Source organism: Arthroderma uncinatum, assembly GCF_011692745.1.
Source record: "Arthroderma uncinatum strain CBS 119779 chromosome Unknown scaffold3, whole genome shotgun sequence".
Lineage (NCBI taxonomy): Eukaryota > Fungi > Ascomycota > Eurotiomycetes > Onygenales > Arthrodermataceae > Arthroderma > Arthroderma uncinatum.
The window spans coordinates 4,135,798-4,150,739 of record NW_022983865.1 but is presented as its reverse complement, the minus strand read 5'-3'; the positions used below and the strand labels follow the sequence as shown (position 1 = coordinate 4,150,739).

At 47.4% G+C, this 14,942-nt stretch overlaps 5 protein-coding genes across 5 annotated transcripts; 3 read left to right on the top strand and 2 right to left on the bottom strand.

The window, feature by feature from the left end:
• Positions 1 to 111: 111 nt before the first annotated feature.
• On the top strand, positions 112 to 1,603 carry GIQ15_05021 (uncharacterized protein; the record flags this gene model as incomplete). Its single annotated transcript, XM_033552438.1, has 2 exons — positions 112 to 741; positions 1,016 to 1,603. 2 exons carry the CDS (start codon positions 112 to 114, stop codon positions 1,601 to 1,603), a joined length of 1,218 nt encoding a protein of 405 aa, XP_033406168.1.
• A 1,546-nt stretch (positions 1,604 to 3,149) lies between these two features.
• GIQ15_05020 (uncharacterized protein) lies at positions 3,150 to 3,545 on the top strand (the record flags this gene model as incomplete). Its single annotated transcript, XM_033552437.1, has 1 exon — positions 3,150 to 3,545. One exon carries the CDS (start codon positions 3,150 to 3,152, stop codon positions 3,543 to 3,545), a length of 396 nt encoding a protein of 131 aa, XP_033406167.1.
• A 968-nt stretch (positions 3,546 to 4,513) lies between these two features.
• On the bottom strand, positions 4,514 to 5,483 carry GIQ15_05019 (uncharacterized protein; the record flags this gene model as incomplete). Its single annotated transcript, XM_033552436.1, has 2 exons — positions 4,514 to 5,346; positions 5,399 to 5,483. 2 exons carry the CDS (start codon positions 5,481 to 5,483, stop codon positions 4,514 to 4,516), a joined length of 918 nt encoding a protein of 305 aa, XP_033406166.1.
• A 461-nt stretch (positions 5,484 to 5,944) lies between these two features.
• Positions 5,945 to 7,734, top strand: GIQ15_05018 (uncharacterized protein; the record flags this gene model as incomplete). Its single annotated transcript, XM_033552435.1, has 2 exons — positions 5,945 to 7,341; positions 7,398 to 7,734. 2 exons carry the CDS (start codon positions 5,945 to 5,947, stop codon positions 7,732 to 7,734), a joined length of 1,734 nt encoding a protein of 577 aa, XP_033406165.1.
• Positions 7,735 to 10,939: 3,205 nt separating this feature from the next.
• On the bottom strand, positions 10,940 to 14,706 carry GIQ15_05017 (nuclear cohesin complex subunit; the record flags this gene model as incomplete). The annotated part of the gene is made up of 2 exons (XM_033552434.1): positions 10,940 to 14,115; positions 14,175 to 14,706. 2 exons carry the CDS (start codon positions 14,704 to 14,706, stop codon positions 10,940 to 10,942), a joined length of 3,708 nt encoding a protein of 1,235 aa, XP_033406164.1.
• Between the last annotated feature and the right edge of the window lie 236 nt (positions 14,707 to 14,942).

Sequence of the window (14,942 nt, the reverse complement as noted above, 5' to 3'; positions counted from 1 at the left end):
ATTCGGTTGCTGTTGTTATAAAGATAGTCTCGCGCTCGCAAACAATCAGCTGTGTTTTTGCCTCCATTGCACGAGCAAGCAATTGCTTCCTTCTCAAGTGACGTGCCTACCATGAAAAGCAAAGGGTGGTCGTCTACGGATGAGCCGGATGCCCTAATTGACGAATCGAGTTACCGTGAATATGTATTACAACTGGCAGAGGACCGGCTAGAAGAAAAGGAAGAAGAAGAGCTGGAGAGGCTTCGTCAGAATGCACTTGATCTCGGCTTGCCGATTAAGGATAATCGTGAGAGCTACGAAGCTGTTTCCGAAGGGTTTACTGCATCGACGTCTACTTCCACGACAGCCATGTCGGCCAGCCAGGTCACTATCCCGTCGTCGATGTCGTCCACAAGTGCCCGAGTGTCAAGCTGTGCGCCATCTGTATCCTCTTTGGCAACCTGCCCGGCTATCTATAACGGCCCAGATGCACGCTATAAGTTCTCGATATTCAATTATCCGCCGTCTAGGCACTCGTTTGATGCCTCATACTACCAGGATCACCGGTTTTCGCCAGGTTTTAGGCAATCGATATTCTCCAAGTTTTCCTATTTCAAAAAACGGTCATCCATGTCTAGTGCTCTGCCGTCTAAATCTCAATCAACGATCAACACATCACAGACCTTTCCAAATGAATACCTTCCCGAGGCTAGGGAAGAAATAACACCGTCGCCTGAAGTTCCGATAACACCTCGCCAAGAGGTAGCCGATATTGAAGAGCCGATCGATGAAGAGTCAGTTGCACGAAGCCTATCTTGTTCCATTTTGACAACATTGCGGGAGATGCACCAAGGACAAAAACAGAGGCACATATCCTTCAAGAAGGTCCTCCTAAGGGCTATCGAAACGAAGCACGATATCTATATTGAAGAAAGAAAAAAGCAAAATGCCGAGAATGAATCAGCACTTGAGACCCAGGAAAGTTACCCCGGAACCTGCTCATTGTCATGTCTATCTAGACTAACATATTGTATAGAACGCCGCCAAAGCAGCACGCCTTGAAGAAAGAGACCTCGTCGCGGAAATATCTCTAGTCGCCGAACTCCAACGCGAGAAGCAAGCGCTGCAAACTAGCATACGTCACATGGAGGCATATTTCAATACACCACCGCCCAGCTTGTCATCCAGCAAGAATGACTTTTATAAAAACCTTCAACCACGCGAACTCACCGACCAGAAACGAAATCGTCTATATCAAAGCTATCACGAGCTCAACACACTAGATGCATTACACGAATCTAAAATCAAAGTCCTACGAGATAAACAAACGAGGAACTTCCAAGAAAGACTCAGGAACATGGAACTTGATGCCGTCACGTTTGCTAAAATGAACGAATCAGCTTTACATGCTCTTGAAAAGCGTCGCCGAGATGAAATCTCGGATGCTATTGCTTGGCTAGACTGTAGGAAACGGAGGCTTATCTATAAGTGGTCCTTGGAGGAGGGTATTGCCAGGAAACAACTTGAGATCGAAACAAAGCAGACCTATGGCCCGTTGCCTGCTATATCATTCGATGAAAGTGACTACGATAACTATACGACTGATCTACTGGAGAGAAATTGAAGATCGCAACTAGCTCGTCTAAACATTCCCTCCTTTCGCATTCCGCACTTCCTTTAAAAATATCCCGTGATGGCAGACCACTTGATTTATTATATAAACCTTTGCCATTTTAACTCCTTTTTTTTTTTCAATTTCCCTGGAATACCTTGGCTACGAGTTTCGCCATCCTCCGGCTCCGATACTTTACTCCCAGAGTTTAACTCTATATCTCACACACAACACGAAAGATGCCTTTATATTAATAATATCTACATTTCTTCCGCCATAATTATACAACTATCATATCATTATATCAACGAACTAACCTTAATGCCTTGCCCTATGTTCACCTTGGTAACGAAGGCACTCATACGTAGAACCTAGATCATAGACCCTGAGTAGCCAAGCTCTTTTCGTAGCCTATAAGTTGAGGCTTAGACCAACTTCGATGCGCTTGGCCCGGAGTTATCGCCTTCAAATAACTAGGTGGCCCTACTGGTCTCGTATTTCTTGTTCGGGCCGCTCGGACTAGATATGACTGTCACGAATTTTTGTGTCTGCAAATGACAATTAGTATATTCAAAAATTGCGGGGGCTTTCGAGGCCAACAACAGGCTATGTGTAAGATAAGGGAGATCCGCTTAAGCAATATTGATGAGCATCCAGGCTATGAGGTTGAGCCGCAGTTCGGCCCCTGGATCTCTGTTGATCAAGTAGTTCATGTTGAAAATCTCCGACTTTACCAGTTGTTAATCAGGCGCACCTCAAAATGCTGTTTAACACCGTAGTTAACAAACTAGAACCGCCTTTCATCCGAGCACGCGAGAACGAGAAATGACGCCGGGACTTCCGGTGATGTCTAGCCGTTCGCCCTAGCTATAGTTCTCTGGGTTGTCACAACAAAGGCCCATCTCTACGCAAGAATGTGGGGAATGGTAGCTGCAATACGAGATGCCTGTGGCTGTCTTTATAACTTCTCACCAACATTCTGCTTCACATCTGTTCTTTAAATAGACATATCCAAGGATAACACCACACGTGGGATCTACTCATCTACTAAGGGGATATATGAATATAACTGAGAAATACGAGTTTGTGCACCAGGGCGTATGTTGTGCTTGGCTTCCATGGTATCCGCGGCTTCATTTGAGCAGTTTGCCCGACTCATTTGAACGATGAATAATTGTTCCTCTATATCTTCCACACGGCGGTGATATCGTCCCGAGGAAACCTTGAGGAATACGGGACGGAGCTCTGTTATCAGCATGAGGGTATAGCTGGTCTTGGAGAGACCTTTGGCCAATTGATAGTGTGTAAGATCGAACGTGGGCTTCAGCATTGATGCTGTAGTTCTGCATAACTGAAGAAAGAGATGGCTCGACTCAGGTATAAAAGGCCTGACTTGAGGACAGCAAATTGATTCCGATACTAGAGATCAAATCCCAATCCAGTCTCATAAACATACAAGCCATCGCGAGTACGATCAATAGTAAGACAGACCCCAATATCCGATGCAATTCTATCCTTCTAGGGACACCATCTAACCAAGTTTACCCCTAGCAATAAAATGAAGGTCTCATTCTCCGCCATTGCCGCTGTTGCATTCACCTTTGCTTCGTCCGTCAACGCCTGGCGACTGAACGCTTTCCAGCTCCAAAACTTCGAGGGCCCTAAGTTCACTGCCGGAGGCCCAGGCGCATCTGGAAGTGCCTGCCACAGTATCGGTGATCTCAACAACAAAGTTTCATCTCTCGAATGGTACTCTGACGACCCAACTCACGGCACTCGCTGTTGCTTCGTTCCTTTCAATGGTTTAAACTGCCAGGAGGGCTTGGGCCAAAGCTGGTGCCGAAACATTCGTGTCTATGACCTTGGACAGATCAACATGGACAACAAGATCAGCTCCTTCCGCACCGACTGCTACAAGCCAACAACCAAGCGAATGGAGGAATTCCAGTTTTAAACAGCTTCACAGGCAGTTGAAAACGAGTTAACGATGAGGATATCTCTGACATCGAGTCGGGCCTTTCTTCACAATATGAGCTCTGGATAATGTATATAGTTAAAATTTTGGGCGATAACACGCTCTCGATAAATATTGTTGATTTCTTGATATAAAATTATCAGTTGTCAGTAGCCAGAAGTAAACTAGAGGCTTTCTCCTTCTCTTGACCAGGCAGGACAGGCGAGATCCCATATGCCCGTGGAGTAGTTGTTCGTATATGAACAAGGAAACGAATATCGAGAGCGCCCATGTCCAACGTCGCACGTGACGTGATATATGTGATGATATAATCAACCCCTTAACCAACCTCGGCTTCTAGTTCGACCTCCCTTTCCTTTGTATATGTCCGCATTGAGGCATCCTTCAGGCATTCAACGGTATGCTTCTTGCTTTCCATGGGCAATGGGGCGTTCTGCTCGCCAAGGGTCGTCGGGCGCGGACGAAATATACTGGTCTGAGCTTTGCCTAACTAGAGCTAGCTGAGCTCTGGCAAACTGGGAGAACTTGGATTAATCTCCTCAAAGCCGCGAATATATAGGTATTTCTGCCATACAATTCCTCCTTGGATTCGATATACTTGTTCTCGCAAACCATGGTCTTTTCTTTAGTTGCGAGCTGGGCCCTTTCGACTATTTAGACCCTAAAAAAGGAGTAGTCAAGGTGGCGCCGCTTTTAAGCAGGCAACCAGGGGCTTAAAACAGCGCTAGGTATGTCGAGCCTCTGCTGGAATACGGCCTTTCCATCGCAGACATGAGTATAACCAGCTAAAGGAAAGGTCCACAGGACGTAATTCCATGCACCTCTCATTCTCAAAAGAGATGAGTTTCGTCAGGGTTAGGTTTAACCCATCTATATCCATGCATCAAAGAGATATGCACCATATTTGACATCACAAAAAGAGCTAGGATGGTAGTAAACCCTTGGATTCATGTTTTGCCGTCAAGGAGCCTTCGGACAATATTCTCGGCGCGGCCATCACCGCCAGCAATCAGGGTTTCCGTGGTCTTATCACGGCCATCATCGCCTATGATAATAGCTCTTTCAACAAGGCCTCGATTTGATACCTTGATTCTTCCAATGCGTCCATCTTGCCACTGGACGCGTATGTATCTAGCCTCGATAGACGCTGCAGAGACAGACGATATTCCCAGGGTATATGCCACAGTATCGGGTTGCATACCAGCAGACTCCAAGTGGGATAGATCACAATCAGTAATTCCAAGCTGCTCCTGCAAAAGTGTAACCACGTCTCTCCGAAGATGCCAGGCAACGAGCTCACGACGCAGTTCTTGCACTAACTTCTTGAGATCTTGCTTCCTCCTCTTCCATGGTTTCAAGCTTCCACCAGAGTCATCCTCGGAAGTCCAACTAGGAAGGTATTTCTGCTCTAGCTGTTTTAACGGAATGAAAACCGGTATAGTGTGCCGGTGTATCTGTAACGACTTTCGATCCTCTCCTACGCGTTTGAGGAGTAAATAATATGGCTTCGCAAAGGTGCCATCGCGAACATTGACGTCAATACGGATACCAAGTAGATCTGGGGAGTCCGTATGAGGCGACGGGTCCTTAAATGGGAATGAAGTGGCTGAAAAGATAATGCGATGATGGTTCGTTTCGGCGTGTTTACCGGACTCAAGGATAGCGGATGGCGCGTCAGAGTCAACCCTGCTTAGAAGATGCGACTCGAGGCTGTTCCTGACACTGCTGCTCGACAAAAGACTGGCCGATAAGACTTGTCTGCGCGCTGTGAGCTTCCGAACTAGATTTCGCAGGTTAGCCATGGCTTCATAGAGGGCGCATCTGAGACCTACTTTCATCACGCACGGAGGAGATCTCTTCATCCAGGACGAGTGACGGATCCTCCTCACCGGGAATAGGAGAAACCGATGCTGACATCTTCAGCTCATCATCTCTATCCTGTATCGTGATCTTTATCTTGATCTTTATCTTGATCTTTCTCTGGTAAACGCGAACGTTCTGGTTAGAGTGACCGGATTAGTCAGCAGGATCGCGATGCGACGAACCGAAGCTTCTTCGCGGCGAAAGGACAGCTTGCTTCAAGGGATCTCGGGCGCTGGGGGATTCACACCCGCCCTCACACTGATATCTGGTGACTAGAAACCCTCTTGCGCACTTCTTCTGACGAGAATACTGACTCCCGCTCTTTACCAGGCAGAGAAACCGTCGCATACACAGTTCTTGCATCGGAGTATCAGCTCTCTCTTTTTTTTGAAACTACTACCAAACGAACGACGTTATGTCTTGTCCTTTCTCCACATAAGTTCTCCAGGATAGTCTTATATAGCCTCACTGGCGCTTTTGAGCATCATACTCGGACCTCTCGTTAAAAGGTACAAATGAAACGCAAGAACGGCTCTATCCGAAAACGCGCCAGTCGGCAGAGCCTCAACCTTCAGACGGGCTCGAACGGCCTCGCCAACGGCAGCATGGATTCCAACATTGAAATGCGAAAGAAGGGCGTGTCCCTCGAGTCTACATCTACACATACGTCCAGAGTATTAGGCCAGTCGACCTTCTCCCTCGACGACGCCCCTCCTACCCCTCTACCTTCCGGAGAAGCTGTCAGTACCAGCTTCAACGACCTACCAGCGTCCGATAAACGAAATTTCCTTCTGTTATGTGTACTATACTTCCTACAGGGTGTCCCGATGGGTTTGGCCATGGGATCGGTACCCTTCCTACTCAAACCAAACCTCTCCTACGGCCAGATCGGCGTGTTCTCGCTTGCGTCATACCCATATTCACTCAAGCTTCTTTGGAGTCCTATTGTCGACGCAGTCTGGAGTCAGAGATTTGGACGACGGAAGAGTTGGATTATGCCCATTCAAACCATCTCCGGCTTGGCAATGGTTTATCTTGGAAAGCATATCGGCAACATGATGACTGCAGCGGCAGATAAAGGTGGTGATGGAGTGTGGAACTTCACCAAGTGGTGGTTTTTCCTTGTATTCCTATGCGCAACGCAAGATATCGCTGTTGACGGCTGGGCCATTTCGCTCATTTCACCTCAAAACATTGCATTCGCGTCTACTGCCCAAACCGTCGGGCTTACGGCTGGGCACTTTCTTTCATACACTGTCTTCTTAGCATTCAATTCTCCCCATTTCGCCAACACATGGTTCCGCTCCACCCCTTCCGAAGTGGGATTAATCACTTTGGGTGGGTACTTGAAGTTCTGGGGATGGGCATACCTACTTGTGACAATAGGCTTGGCCGTTCTCAAGAAGGAGGAAAAGTCGAACGAGCGTGACGGCATTGTCGAGGTATACAAGAGCATGTGGAAGATCCTCAAACTCAGCAACATCCAGACGATTATTATCATACACCTGATCGCCAAAATTGGCTTCCAAGCAAACGAAGCTGTGACAAGCCTAAAGCTTATCGACAAGGGCTTTGGTCAGGACAATATGGCTCTAGTCGTCCTGATCGACTTCCCGTTTGAGCTTGCACTTGGTTACTATGCTGGGAAGTGGTCGACAGAATATACGCCTATGAGACTGTGGTGCTGGTCGTTTATAGGTCGACTTGCAGCAGCCGTTCTTGCCCAGGCCGTTGTCATGATATACCCGAGCTCGCCTGGCTCGGCCGTCCCCGGATGGTATATGGTTGCGGTTATCGGAGAGCATTTACTGTCAACGTCAATGAACACCATCATGTTTGTCGCATGTTCTGCATTCCACGCAAAGATATCCGACCCTACCATTGGTGGTACATACATGACATTACTTGCAACGTGAGTTCCCTCCCTTAATGCTCCTTGAATATTCCTTTTACTAATCGATTTTACAGCGTCTCGAACCTCGGGGGAACATTCCCTAAATTCTTCGTCCTCAAACTTGTCGACACGCTCCACAGGGCCACCTGCATACCACCGTCCAAGACCCCAGAGGGCTTAAAATCACCACTCATATCCCCTTTCTCCTGTGCAATTGAATCCGACAAGAGCCGTTGCATTGCTGGTGGCGGCACATGCCGCGTCGACCGTGATGGCTTTTATTTAACCAATATATTATGTGTGGCCGTTGGCGCACTCACATTCTGGTTTTTTATCCGGGGCGCAGTAACGAAGCTCCAGAGACTTCCGTTACGTGCATGGCGAGTCACCCCAGAGAGAGAAAGCCGGTAATGCTTCCTAGTTGGAATAGAAATATCGCCATTGTCTCTTCTTCTCTTTGTTCCGGTTCAAAAAGAGAGGGTCCTTTACAGCATTTTAATCCCCGCATTATGTATTATTAATAAATTATTTAACGTGTAAATATTACAATAAGAAGACCCTGCCTTGATTTCATCGAATGATTAAATAGCTGACTCAGTGCTCGTATATCCAACTTTAAAGGGACTGAATATATACGTAAACCAGACGGCATCACCCACTATCTCCTCACACTCTGTTTCTTACGAATATTACTCAACCTGTAGTCCCAAGTGCTAGGAGCTATACGTTCTATCCAAATGGCAGCCCGGGTACCAAGCACTCTCACTGGCGGGTGTCTATGCGAGGAGATACAATATACCGTCGAGATACCAAAGGATCTCACCTGGCCACCAGATGTATGTATAGCTATCAATCAACCTCTCGTCTCATCTCAGCGTAGCATTGTTAAACTTGGCGTCTTCTTTGATTGACCCTTATTGATTTTCTCTAGCCTCACACTTGCTGGTGCACTCAATGCCGCAAAGCGACTGGCTCCATCATCCTGCATTTCCTCACCTTCAACCCGTCCATGGTTAAATGGAAGGGTACGCCTACTGAGTTCCAGTCTAGTACTGAAGGACGCCGTGGCTTCTGTCCAAAGTGCGGAACGAGCCTATACTTCAGGGACCTAGGTCAGCCAACTGAGATAGAGATATGCTCTGGTTCACTAGACGAAGAAATACTTGAGAATCCTGCTCTAGCAAAGGACCTTTGTGACCCTAGCTGTGGGCGTTTCTGGTGTAAAAGGGAGATTAAGAGCACCATCTACGAAACTTCGACTGGTAAACGATGGTTGGAGGGGAGCAAGTCGCGGGTTATGAATGATGATGAATAGGAGAAGACATGCCATTTCTTCTATCAAAACTGTGACATGAGCCGACTGCTTGGTGATATCAACTTTTTGGTTCAACATCATAAATATATCAATGAAAACATAATAGTTCCCATGGCGCTGCAGGTCTGTCCCTGATCAAACCAAGAGGTTTATCGTAGTAGCGTTTAATTCCGACTTCTTTCGACCCAGTTCTGACTGTCCTAGTAATGTTATATGAATTAGACTATTCGTTCTTACAGCTAACGGGACGTATATTGTTTATCATAACATACCTGGTCCAGTTTTTTGCCCTTTTATAATGAGCCATGGGCTTGCCATAGTATTGTAGTGAAAATGCTTGTATTTTAAAGCAGCGGCCCTTCGAGGTACCTCTCCTCACGGCCCGTTCAACAAGAGTAACTGACTAGGCATGGAACAGGTGGTTAGCGAAAATTCCCTTGAATCCATAATAGGTTGTATTACCGTAGGATTGCCACAGCCAGATGAGGATCAAGGGCATTCAAGAGATGCAAGCGTACATCTTCGAGCCAACTGTTCGGTGATATCACCCTTTCTCAACAGTAGATATGGAAGCTGGAAAATTTTTGTTGTTGTTGTTGTTCCTTTAGATACCGAAGGAGCTTCCCCCCAGTTGTGCCTACCAAGCCATCAACATTATAATGATATAATTCCAAAATATAATGCATCGTACACCACGTAGAACTGATTTCCATGCATAACCAGGTGCATGCTTTCCATAAGATCTGCGAACAGGTACTAGAATAGTTACTTGTTCATATAATCGAAATTGGAATAGGATATACGAGTAATCTTGCAGCAAGGCTCTATTGGTGTAGCAATGTTGGTGGATCATGAATGGGTATTATTGATGATAGAGCTATCTGGGATCCTGTTTGAACAAGTATAGTGCAACAGAGAGATCAAGGGCGCCAGGTATGATACTTCGTCCAGCAAACAGTGTCTAAAAAGGGTGATGGGTGATTATGAATATGGAAACTCTCATCCCATAGTAATTATACTTCATAACGATGTTTGTGTATTCTAGAAAACTGTCACGAAGGAATCCCCGGTCGTCAGAAAGGTATTGCTTTGCTGATAGCAAAATTTATATCCACGGGCGTCTTCAAAACCCTATATCGTGCGATTGGGCCAATGTATTAGCTTGGATCTTGCAATCAGAAATATAGATATCGGTTCCAGCCCTGAAAAAGGCAATGCGAGAGTAAGAACGTACTTCTTGCCCATATCCGTAGCACAACAGCCACAGAATAGAGCTGCTGGATAACATACGATCTATAAGCATGTTTATGTTAGTGCATGCACACGGTTCTATTCCATAGTTCTCCTGCATACCGCCGACAAGACACCTATCCAGAATCCTAGAGGTAGAAGATATTAGATATCCGTTATATACGGGGATTCGATGCTTAGCTACCTAGCGTAGGGCCCACGATCTTGCACCTGCAAGCGTTATCTGTTCCGCATTGGATACACAGGAAGAATGGCCTGGGAAGTGGACACTGGTCGCAATTGTCACACATTGTTGGCAGCTTGGAATATACAACAGTAGTTATGGGTAGCCAAGCGCTCTCGGCTTCTCGAGGGAGCGGAAGAATGAAATCAGCGCTCTCAGGGGCTGTTGTTGGAGGATGGACGATGTGCCGTGCTATGATATCATAGTTGTTTACGGTGCAGATGGTGGTGGAGAAGTTGGCACGGCAAGAACTGTAGTATCAGAAACCTTCCCGCCATCCAGGAACCATCCACACATGAAGAACGGAGATGTAAACATTAACAATAGCCAATATTGTGGAACGGGGCGTGGGTCGTATGGCGATGCTCGCGAACGGAGGAAGAGGGAGCTTGAAGGTGTTTGCTTGATTATTATATAGGACATCAGCAAAGCAGACCGGGATCATTTGCCACACGGCCCATGCTGCCTGTAAGTGAAGGCGAGGGTAAGTGTGGATGGTGATCAGTACATTAAAGTAGCGTGGAGAGAGTAAAAGTTCTAAACAAACTATGACTGGCAGGCGTAGAAAAAGATGAAGGGGGAATTCCGATATTTACCTCAAACCAACAGAGGCCGCCACGAAAGAAGATAAAGGGCAGAACAGAAGATCAGGTAGAGATATTGAACATTTGGAGAACGTCAAGGAGAGTAAAGTACAGGTTAAAACGGAATCAAATTGAAAGTAAAATGGTTGAAAAGTTGTCGAGTCAAAAAACGAATTCCCGGCGAAAATGCGCATCAATTCCCAGTTCGTAAAGTCATCACTGTTCTAGTATGATGACCGGTTTTTAATCACCCATTATATCGTCATCTGGAGTGGGCGATGCTTCTTCTCGTTCCTCTCCGTCACTCGCGTCTTGTTGCTCCTCCTCATCTTCGACTAGACCCCTGACCCGTAGATTCTCTTCGTCATCTTCTTCCCCGACAGCTGCCTCTTCTTCTTCCTCATCCTCATCGTCGTCCTCATCTTCTACCATTTCTGTAGATTTGACCTTTCCGTTGCGGGTGTTTGAGGCAGCTCCATTTGCACCAGCAGCATCATGGCCCTCTGGTTCTTTCCCCTTAGATACCACCCGCCTCCGGACGGTCCGACCCTCTTTTTGACTATCTTCCAAATACGAAATAACCTCTTTATAGTTCTGTCCTAGGCGCGATTTGTTTCTGAGAAGTTTGCGTTGCAATTTTCCTGCTTGTGGGCCAGAAACATCCAACACCCGACCGATAATAGCTAGGACGATTTTGCCGGTAATCTCGCAAAGTCTCTGTTCAGCAAGGAGCGTTGCACGCTTGACATCGTCTTCATTCTCATCGGCATCACTTCCATCCTCATCGTTGTCTGAATCGAGCTCAACCTCTGATTCACTCTCCAACGGCTCAGCGTCAGCTGCTAGGTCTAGCTTCCGTTTCGACTTCTTGGCGAAGGTTCGTTCGGCGGTGTCGTGAAGGCGGGAAAGGAGGGAACGTATCTCAGGGGTGATCTCTTGGGGTAATTCTTGTACTTGGAAGGCGAGTTCATTTTCCGTCATGGCAGTTAGATTCTTCCCCGGAGGCCCCGCATGGCGAAGTGTACCAAAGGCAGTCTGCAGATCGAGGAGTGTCGTTGTAGCTGCAAGTTTGACTTGTTTTATACCAGATCCATGCGCCTGCATAAGTGCGCAAAGCGTTGCAACGAACGATTCGCGTCTCTGGGAGAGAGACTCGAAATATCCAGCGTTGTATGCGCCCTTGTTGCTGCCGGAGGAGAGGGCGGCAGTCAAGCTTTGGATTTTCCACATGAAGTAAACCAATAATGTTTTGAATGTGTTCGTAGCTATCTCCTGCTCAAGTTTATTCACGTCCTCGTCATCATCCTCTTCACGGAGGCCTCGTTTAGCTAACGAGAGAAGTAAATCCACGGGGGCTTCTGCGCGCCCACTCCGTTTCTTCGATGTAGATCGAGGCACTGCCTCTAGAGTCGAAGTGCAATCAGATATGCTAGCAAGATTCGATATGCGCATTACGGTATTGGAAAGGGTCTTGAGTGATCCCAATGACAGGCTCATGACCTCAGGCCCTTTTTTGTCCGCTAATATGCTGCTCAAAGAATCAATGGTGTCGTCCCAGAGTTCTTGAATCTTGCCCTCCATGGCTTCTTTGAGCTCATCGGAGTTTCGAGCGCGCAGGAATGCGACTGTAGCTTCGGCTAGTACTTCTTGGTCTGAATGTGTCAAAAATTGTTGGTTGATATTGTTCATAAGGTCGGAGTATGCCGCAGCATCCTTTTGTAGATCCTGGATAAGATCAAGGTTGACAAGGTGTTCTAGTCTCAGGACGGGAGATGCAGCTTCCGGTACGGCGCCAAACTTATTCAAAAGTCGAGGTATTATCTGGGATAAGTTATGTGCAATAGACTCCAGGCGCTCCTCCATCATTTGCACCGATTGCTTCGTTTTCCTCCCTTTCTTGTCTACGTCTGACTTCGAAACAGCTTGGATGTGTAGTTTGACAGCGCATTCTAGGACCTCTAGAAGAATGGTCTCCTGACCCTCATTAAGCTTGTACAGGTACTTTATGGCATCTGTAGGATCACTGTCGTCTGACGGCTCTAAGATCTGCGAATGGTCATAGAGTAAGTACCCGGCTAGAGATTCCCAGTGCTCGAAATCTTTGAAGTGAGGGTAAATGGATTCGGTGGCAAGGACAAATCTGGAACCGATCGGACTACCAAATGGCGCAGATCGAGATGGAGGCTGTTCGTTTCCATCGTGCAACTCAGACTCTTGCGAATCGTAAACCTGCAACATATCCACAAGACATTTGAACTTGATCCAGGATCGATTTGGGGAATCGAAATTCTCATCATCCTCTTCGCCAAAGAATTCGTTGACTTCTTCTTCCATACTCTCAATTGAAGACTCGTAAACGTCTGCAATGTTTGCGACAAAGAACTTTCCGGCAGCTTTACGGACCCGAGGCTCAGTGTCGAATATAAGCCTTCCTATACTGTCAATGTCATCGGGTTCTAGAAGACCAGCATCACGGATGACGTCTAATAGTTCCACTGTAGCAGCACGAACTCCAGGCTCTGCGTCTCTAACTGCCATTTCCACTATCCTGGGACGGAACCGTTCAGTGAAAGCTCGTAATCCGGGGATATTGTCTTTATTCTGGAACAGTTTCTGCAGCTGATGGACAACAACGGATCTAGTAGCGGCTACAGTGTCCGAGAGAACCCAACCAAGGTACCGAAGATATTGACCATCAAAGAACATGTCCTTGTATAGGCCGATCCATAAGCCTAATAGACCCATACACTCCTGTCGGATCTTGGGATCGACGTCCCTATACCGATGGACAAAGACTGTGTCAAACGAGTCCCGAAGAATCTCGTCAATGGTTTCGAGCCGTTTCTGCCCTTCCTGGATCTTAGTTTGCAAAGCACTGATTCTTCCCTTATTCGTAGTCTTTTTCTTCCGCTCCGTTTCTAGTTGAGTTCGAGTATTTGACACGCTGGATGAAACTTCCCGGGCGATATGGCATAGCGTGGTCATGATGGTAAGGGAGACGATGGTAGCGGTATGTCGGAACGGTCTGATCGGGGCGGACGACATCGAGGTAATCCAAACTTGAATGTTCTCAATGAGCGCAGGGTCGGTGTAAAGCGTAGACGCACTGTGGATGGTTCGAATAAGGTCATCAAAGAAGCTGGTCAAGACAGACTGGAAAGACTTGAAGTTCCTGGCTTTCGACACAAGCGGATAGTCGGTGATGTCTTGTGCCTGATATTCCTCCTGTATGTCGTTCAGGCGATTGGCAACGTTGTCGACGTCCTCTATGTCGGTGCTTTCAACCTTTATATCGGTTCCGGAGCATCTTAGGATGAAATTGATCAAGTCGCGCATTCCGTTGATATTATTTTCTTCGTATTTTGTGAGCCACTCCGCCGCAACGGCCTCCGTGGTATGACCGCGTCCAAACACCTCCGCTGTAAATATATCAGTAACGGTAAATTAGTCGTGTGTATTGGCTAACTGAGCAACTCACCGTATAACCCGTCTTCATCACCAAGTTCGCTTTGCCTCATTCGAGGCTTCTTCTTCCTACTCTGCGGTTTCGGCTTCTGCCCGTTCATGATGGGACGCAGGGCAAGCTCGGTCGATATCCCGTTCGCGATCTTTTGTTTCTTCGCAGCCGGCTTGGCCTTGGGTTTCCTGCTTTGATTCTGCTGTTTCTTGCCAGCAGCAGCCCTATTCCTCCCCTGTCTGCGCTCTCTCAGCTCCTCTTCGTCAGCTTCTCCCTCGCTCGCATCGGTTTCCCCATCTTGTTCATCGTCTTCCTCATCTTCCTCTCGCGCCTGATCAGAGGTATCATTCAACGCGTCATCTTCATCTTCATTGGCCGCGGACTGGCGCTTCCTCTTTGGACGGCTCGAATTGAAGGTCTGTGAAGAAAATATCTCTGGTTTCCGCCTAACACGCCCGGATTGTCGCCTGGACAGCCCGTTGTCTTCCTGGCCTGCAAGGCCGCTGCCCGCCTCGGAGAGCGGGCTCGAGTCGCGATCGTCGGCTGCCTCCATCGTATACTTAGTGCGATCCGAGTATAATGTCGTCGGTGACGGTATCTCGTATGGCTCGTTGGAAGTGAAGGGGAAAGGATTCTTGTCAACAGCTTCAAGGGCACTAAGACGCGCTAGATGTTTTGGTAGAACTTGCGCGCAACGAGCGGGGCAAGGGAGCAGCGAACAGCTGAACGAGACACAGAAGGCGACCGGCGGAGCCGAAAGTACCTGGTCCAGTCACTGCTCAGCAACAA